Consider the following 8,008-nt stretch of genomic DNA (forward strand, 5'->3'; position numbering starts at 1 on the left):
AAAATGAAATGTCGGGAATTCCGAGATCACAAATTGAGCGTTGCAGGACCGCCTCCATAGATCATTGCTCGTCTTGGGTGCACACGCATTAATAATTGCACGGCTACCCTATTTTCTTCCGATTTGGAAAGGAAAATAGCCAAATAGAGTATATATTATTATCGTTAGAAGCGGATACAAAGTCGATAGCTATAATATCTATAACCTCGTCAAAATTACTATCTAACACCACTCTAATTAAGTTCTCCCAAGACATTTTTACTATTGTTCCTCGGTACAATCGGTTGGCTTAAAAGACAACTTACCGTTCACATTATCATACCCGATCAACATATTCGTCTGAGCAATGTTACCTAAAATTGCACTTGGTAGGCCACGTAACGGTACCATTGCAAGGCATGACACTTCTTCTGAAACCGATACAAATGTATTATATGGCTTCAACTCCAAGTCGCCACCGTCTATATGGGCCGTGACATTAGGAATGTTTAAATCCGATATACCATTTCGGGTTTTATAGCAAAGATCCATTAGCCCGGTTGGATCATCTACCTTCTCCCCTTTAATAATCCCCTCCAAGGCCGAATTTAAACTATCGAACATTTCCGTTGGCAAAAAGGTCAACGGTGTCCCCGAGTCAATGATTATATTTCCTTCGTTACTAGGAGCATCGTTGGCCCCATCAATAGACGATTTCCCGTTGAAGGGTATTTTGGTATTTTCGACACTAATTCCTTCTAAGGTAAGGTAATAATAATTTATAAACACGCCTTTTACTATAGGTGTAGAGATAACACTCGGTCCAGATACCTCTGCGTCTGTCCCAAAACTAATCTTGCTCGTATGATTACCTTCCATAGAGGAAGGAATCAAGCAATACGAGAATTTACCACCAATCAACGACCCAAGTTGCGAGACCAACGACTTGGACCCGCAACCTAGGCCTACTAAACCCGCCCCAGAGCGCTCAAAAGTCCCCACATTATCATGGCCACAACCAAATGTAACATTAGGGAAAGATACACCTTTTGTAGGACCTATTGACCCAAATGTTATGGTCTCACTAGCTAAGTCACCAGTCGATTGAGCACCGTCGGAGTATGCATAAGTGTAACCACAAGTATTATTGCTAGAACAAGTAATTTGGCTTGTGTGGAAAGATTTACAACCTTGTGAGTCGCAAGATTCGGGCTTATAGGTAGACGATTTACTTGGGTCGAAAATGGGGAGGGTTTGATTAAAACATTGTAAACAGGGTTGGCATTGTGTCCAAATGAGATCGCTTCCCGTGTCTATAATGCCTAGTTGTGGCACGGGTGGTGTGCCGTAGGACAATTCCATAATGTACTCCCCGTAAGACGATTTAACCTCAGATTGGGCATTACTAGATGTGGATGTGCTATATCGGTTGAGTTTAGACCAAGAACGTCGAATAGAATTTCTTATGCGTTCGTATTTATCAACGGACGGGTTGCCCAACGGAGATAAGGGCGAGTCGCGATGGATTAGATTAGTTGTGAAACCCTTAGTATGGGCTTGTGTTGGATGAACTAGAACTAAAACAAAGAATGTAAGAAAAGATGATATGAGAAAATTGCTAGTCTCATTATTAGCCATATTTGAATGAAAAAATGTGAGAGCAATGAATACATATCATGGTTTTTATAGGTGCAATTTGAGAGAGTATCCTTTTTCACAATGATAGAATGAGATCGTCATAATAATTTTAGTCCTTTATTATCAAAGATCATGAATTTGATTCTTTCCCTAAATAGCTAGAAATAAGAACCTTATTAATCCTCCTACTATTCAATTCCAAACCGTCCGGTCATTTATTTACCTTTGATTTTGGCACAAAGACAAGAAAAGAGGATATGACTAATTATTAGATGAAAAGTGGATCAAATTGGGTGTGAATGATCAAACTGTCCATCAGGCACATTCCTAAAATAGATTAGTAAACAATTGACTAGTACACCCTAAAATGGAATAAGTAAACAAATAACCGAGCTGGAGGGAGTACACTTTAGCGGGTGTTGGGGTTGGCTTAATAAACAAAAGACTCGGAACATCTAGCCATATAGGGTACACGAAACAAGCCCGCAAACGTTACCTTTACAACCATCGAATTGGTAACAAAAATAAATCTCAAGTAAATCACCATGTTAACAAATCATAATTCATCAACTTTCCCATCTCTCTTTCGACTTTCATAAACCTTATTATGTAATTGCAGATGTCATTTACGCCGTATAGTCAGTCAACTCATTCGAAAAATGTGGTTCTTCAACTAGCTGAAAGAGTGATGGACATAATGTAATCTGTAATAAAAGGCAAAAAAAACTAGCTATCAATACTACATACCAAAAACCTCTCGTCTATCCGTCAGTATGAGGATTGCGGATCAATTTCTAGAAACCGTGCTTCCTTTTACGACCAGTGTATTTTGTATCATCAGGGACATCAACGCCACGTTTTCTCATCTTTTCTTTTCTGCCAAGCACCCATTCCCGTCCTGTAGTTTTCTCATCTAGCTTTTGTCTTTTTTGAGGTCTATGCCGATCTGATACATAAACCTATGTAGCAAAAAAGGGATTTCGCCATAAGATTGGATGGAACGAACATAGTTAAAAGCAATTAAAAAATGTACGTAGTTAAATGCAAAAAGTACATTCCAAGTTATGCAGTGGAACTAACCATTGTTTCTTCCCCGTCTACATCACTTTCATAATCCGAGGGACCATCTCCATCTTTACCTTTTGGAAGAGCAGTACTCAGAGACGGAGGGCCACACGTCAGAACAAGGTATTCCTTTTTACTCCTTGAACTGTCACAGCTCAATCAAGTTTTCATTAGCAAAAATTAGCTCAATCAAGTTTACATTTAGTATACGTATCGAGCATAGGAATTAAAAAGACAGAAGAGGATGGATGCCATCCACTGAAACAAAAATCCGCAGATAACAGAATCCTAAAATGAAAAGATGTTGTACAAGTACAAAGAAAATAGAGCTTGACACTGATATAATGTACCTGTTAGGATAATCAACCACCACACCACCAGAAAATCCAGCACGCATTGCAGAATCATAGATCAGCTCACGTTGAGCATTATTTTCCGGGTATAACTGAAATATTGCCCTTGCTCCTTTAGCAAGGCACCTATACAATGATCCAAAGAATGCCCTGTAACCAAAGAAGAAGGGTATAAGGCCATAAGCAGTACTCTAACTCATAACTGCCGTGACATAAAATACCCTTGCTATTTAAGTGCTTTAGTTGTCCGGGGTTTCGGTAACTTAAGAATGCGAGTATAATTACCCAAGACACCTCTACCTACAACTCTACAAGTATGAAGTTGAAGCAAAACTACTCTCGATTTCTGGATCCATAAGAGAATGAGCAGGCAGACCACCATGTCTGAATTTAGAAAGCATGAGACACTAAAACAAAGACAATTTAAGGATGAAAATAACATACTTTAGTCTCAATCGAGGCTCATGGCAGGACTTATCTGCGTTGCATAACCACTGCTCAATAAAAATAAATCGGAAAACATTACAAATGTGGACCTGGATTATTTAAACTAAGAAAGAAAAAGAAAAATTCGACAGCCAGCTATGAGTTTTATGCTAAATAATACTGAAATTCTTAAAAAGGAAGCGACAAATACGAATTAAGTATGAAAATCACCATCTTACAATCACCAAGTTTTTCAAAAACCACCATCAATGGGTATGATAATTTTATATTCATTGTCAACTGTCAAGGGTATTGCTACCGTGCCCTACCTGTTACTTCGGGTGAGAAATTTAAGAGAGAATTGAATCTGAACCACACAGGCACCATAAGCTGCCTGATTCTTGACATTATGTTATTGCAATTACAAAAATGTACGGAGTTTTTTTATACAGAGCACGTATGGATGTAAAGGGAAATATAAACCTGAACAGCTGAGATACTAATAGCACCATCTATAACTCCAGGGCGAAATCCGAGACCCTGTAGCAAATTTGATAAAGACACCATTAGTACACTCAGTCAGCCATCCAAAAGACAGTAGTACTATGTAACCTGTTAGAGCAAAACTATCTTTGTCAGCCGCTCAATCTCTATGCATGGATGTAGACATGTAGTCTCTCCGTAAGCAAATTAAAAGTTCTCAGCAAAATAATACGGAGTACGAAGTACTTCGGAAAAGAACCAATACTACAACCCACTATTTAAAGAGCAATTTTTATGGCAAACAAATAAAAATGGTCATGAAAAAAACACACAAAAATGAAGGTAGTTTACTGAAAGAAATTAACTGAAGTCCAAAAGAAATAAAATTTATTCTTGCAATTCACAAGAGCATTCTCTCTAGTCTCTACGCATTCGGAGCACATATGTTTCCAACTCCCAGGAATGGAATTAAATCTTTGTTTAGGTGATTAGGTCACAGTTGTGGTATCCGTTGTCGGGGCCTAATTTCGGTAAATGCGGCTAATATCACCTAAAAATGCAATATAATGTGGTAACCTCCAAAACCTTGATAACTCGATTGTGTAGCGGTGTTATGGCCGATATATAAACCATGCTCCCAAAAGGTCTATGTTACTAACGAAATTGCCACAAATATTAAGAGCATCTAGGAGCACCAGAACAAAAGCAAAGTGTATCATTATCCACCATCACATGTGATCACGACAACAAATTGTCACTCTAAAATAAATACACTCCATGTCCATGGGGTAGACAAACAATAAGATTTGTAAGGTGTCACATTTGATGCTTTGTAATCCTATTTGACTCGTTAGAACAACATTACCCCAATGCCTCAAGGGCTCCCACACAAGGTTAATAAGGGGGTCGTATGACTCGTGTCTATGGACCATTAACCGTGTGTTAAGCCGTTAACAGCTGAAAGAGGCCGTTTCCGGATGGCCATAATGAAAATTGAGTTGAAAAAGATGATTCATTCTCAGCAACCAAGCTTTTACGAGAAAGGAAATAATGAAACTACCTGACCCATGTCTGCCAGGAAAAGATCACCGTCAACCTCCCGTTCTACTGCAACATCTACAGTAAATTTCATGTTTGGAAAAAGAAGTCAAAACAAACAATTAAGAACTAAGAATTAAGAATATTAGAATAGACAGAGCTTAAAATAAGCAAGTTGTCTTAAGTCTTAACATACCAAGCATCGATTGTGAAATATCTAAGCCAATCCACTGATGCCCATTCTCAGACAATGTCTCTCCACTCAGTCCTGATCCACACCCTGCAGGAACGAAAAACAATCAGGAATAATTTAGGAATAACTTCTACCAGATTACACTTCTGTCACATAACATGATTTCCAACCATGCATCACATAGGTGAAAACTCCCATCTCATGGAATCCATTTTCATTATGATAAAAATATATTAAATGAAGAAGTAAGTACAAGAAGGCAGGTGATCCTGATGTCGCATTATATAAAGTTATACCGGTCCAAAGAAGGAAAACAAAAATGTAATCCATTACCTTCTGTTAGATGCGAATCTACTAGATGTTGGAGGTATTATTTTCTAACTAGCGATCTTATAAGTTTGAGGTTATCCTTTTCTTTCCCGATATACACCAAACACAGCTAGCATGTCAAAAATCCATGATCGATAAGATAAAAATGAGCAAGGAGACACTCACTCTTCCACCCGCACAATTCACAGAACTAGACCAAATGACTAAGACCATGGATAACCAAGTCATTTGTTTACATTCACCAATCACTCAAAAGCAATGAAGCTACAACACAGTGTAGGTGTAGGCACGAACAAAACAAACAAAAATGCATTTGTTTCATATTTGAACTAGTCATGCTTCAAAACCGAGTCAACATGATTTGCAATTCAATGAGCTTTAGCATCTCCCTCTTTAGCAATTAAACAAGAAACATGAAATGAGAGTATAAGCATATTGTCAAGAACCAATTTGGGAAAAATAAATATAGAAAATCTGCATTACCTATGTCGAGGAGCAATTTGGGAACTCCATCATCAGGCAAAGCAAGCATCTCCAATGCTCTTTCTGACAGTTTTACCTACAGAAAAGAACCGTATGATGACCAAATGGAAAACAATGAGACCATACACATAGTCAACTAAAAACCATCAAAGGGTAAGTTTTGTAATATCCTTCTCAGAAAATGCAAATCAATTCAACAACGATTTCTTACTAGTGCCTCACTAAAGAGTAGCAGGATTATTTAGATGGTCATAGTAACCTAAAATACCAGTTTCATCTGCCCACACTAGCTTGGGTAGACATTAGCATACAACCTCAGGATTGCTTTCAAGTAGAATCGCAAGTACAAAACTTTGGTAGACTGCGTATTTGCTCAACCTATTGTCAAGCTCCATACGTTCAGACTCAATTTTCCTACATGCTAAAACACGATCAGCCAACAAACATAAAAGGCCTTTCAATTTCTCTTCTGATCAAACAAACAACTGACCTAGCCGAAACAAGCCCACAAACTTTACCACTACAAGCATCAAATCGAATATATTTTTCCCTAAAATTCTATATTCTGCTGTCCGCACACCTAAATATACTCGAGTGACTGCTTAAGCATCCATTAACCATTAAACTCCCAAATCCTCCTTTTTATCATGAAATGTAATCAGAGAAACCAAGACGACATCACTTCAAAATCTGAACAGAAAAACTAAAATTCTGATTCTATGATTATCACCGCGAAGCAACAAAATCCACTTCTTCAAGCATCATCAACAAGTGCCCACTTCGTTTAAAGTATCAAATTTTCTCCTAAACTACACTAGCAAAGCATCAAACTTAAATTTCACACTTTTATCTAGACTATGCTAGCAAACCATCAAACTTTAACAAATTCCTGTAAGGGCTAATTTAAAAAAAAATCCTATACTCAGTACTAAGCATATTGTAAGGGCTAATTTAAAAAAAAAAAATATGAGTATGATTCTATCAAAGCATCAAACTTTTACAAATTCATGAAGCATCAACAATTGAACAATTCCTCTAACTTTACCTCTCTGATATTAAGCATATTACAACAACATCAAAAAAATTACCCTAGTGCCTCAAGGGCTCTCGCGAATTGCGGGGTAGGGGGGTGAGATGTATGCAGTGATTGCAGCCTGCCCTTTGTGCTAGCAACACAAAGAGGCTGTTTCCCAAGGACCAAAATTGCGTCGAGAACTACATCAACAAGTGAATAATTCCTCAAAGTTGACATCTTTAACCATAATTCTCAATTGGGTATGTTAATTTACGCAAAAAAGTTGATCGGTATGATTCGATATCATATTAAAAAGCAAATATTAATCAAATTACAGAAGGGTAATTTAAAATACAGTCAAAAATAAAAAGGGGAGAAACAATTAAACCTGAATATCGATAATACGAGAAGAAGAAGTGTATTTTCGAGCTTCAGTATCATTGTAAAATATTTCTGGAGGTGCTATTAGTTCTGGTCTTGCCGCCATTGTTGTTAAGTTCGTTGTTTTGATAGTTGAAGCAAAAAGAAACGGTGCCTTAGGGCATCAACAATAGAGCTTTGGTATAAGTTACGAGTTTGGAATGACTATTTGTTTGGTAAATTTGACGGTTTCATACCTATCCTCAAACCAATGAGGTATGGTCGTATGGGTTTTTTATGCCCAATGAGATAAGGTGGGTACAAGATTAATACCCACGGTTATAAAATTAAAATGAACAAAAATATGAAAAAACAAATAATATCATATTATAAATCCAATTTATTATATACTTATTTGATTAAATAATCATTTTCATGATTTATTAATATTAAAAATTATTATTTACGATATTTTAATTTACGCATTTTAATCATAATTGAGGTTCAAACCCATACCACCCAAAAATGAAATAAACACAAGGTATGAGGAATCAAGTTCCAAACTCATACCACCCGGGTATGATTCCTAATTCCAAACTCATGCTCGTGCACGAAACAAACACCCCCTTAGAGGTTTGTTATTGG

General features: G+C 37.2%; 2 protein-coding genes across 2 annotated transcripts; both read right to left on the reverse strand.

The window, feature by feature from the left end:
* Positions 1 to 261: 261 nt before the first annotated feature.
* Positions 262 to 1,617, reverse strand: LOC141595698 (aspartic proteinase CDR1-like). Its single transcript, XM_074415663.1, has one exon. It carries the CDS (start codon positions 1,615 to 1,617, stop codon positions 262 to 264), a length of 1,356 nt encoding a protein of 451 aa, XP_074271764.1.
* Positions 1,618 to 2,179: 562 nt separating this feature from the next.
* On the reverse strand, positions 2,180 to 7,586 carry LOC141597248 (18S rRNA (guanine-N(7))-methyltransferase RID2-like). Its single transcript, XM_074417625.1, has 9 exons — positions 7,392 to 7,586; positions 5,989 to 6,064; positions 5,179 to 5,262; positions 5,005 to 5,060; positions 3,945 to 4,001; positions 3,480 to 3,529; positions 3,033 to 3,185; positions 2,698 to 2,827; positions 2,180 to 2,576 (listed from the first exon to the last, which is right to left on the reverse strand). The coding sequence occupies exons 1-9, from the start codon at positions 7,488 to 7,490 to the stop codon at positions 2,412 to 2,414; spliced, it is 870 nt and encodes a 289-aa protein (XP_074273726.1). The 5' UTR covers positions 7,491 to 7,586; the 3' UTR covers positions 2,180 to 2,411.
* Between the last annotated feature and the right edge of the window lie 422 nt (positions 7,587 to 8,008).

The sequence above is a fragment of the Silene latifolia genome, chromosome 8, assembly GCF_048544455.1.
Source record: "Silene latifolia isolate original U9 population chromosome 8, ASM4854445v1, whole genome shotgun sequence".
Lineage (NCBI taxonomy): Eukaryota > Viridiplantae > Streptophyta > Magnoliopsida > Caryophyllales > Caryophyllaceae > Silene > Silene latifolia.

Bases quoted from the DNA above. Each gene is read 5' to 3' on its own strand.
- LOC141595698 (XM_074415663.1), bottom strand. From the start codon at position 1,617: ATGGCTAATAATGAGACTAGCAATTTTCTCATATCATCTTTTCTTACA.
- LOC141597248 (XM_074417625.1), bottom strand. From the start codon at position 7,490: ATGGCGGCAAGACCAGAACTAATAGCACCTCCAGAAATATTTTACAAT. The intron at 3,186-3,479 runs GTATGTTATTTT...CTTTGGTTACAG, and splicing joins GAGCCTCGATTGAGACTAAA to GGCATTCTTTGGATCATTGT. The intron at 2,577-2,697 runs GTTAGTTCCACT...TTTGCTACATAG, and splicing joins TAGACGGGGAAGAAACAATG to GTTTATGTATCAGATCGGCA.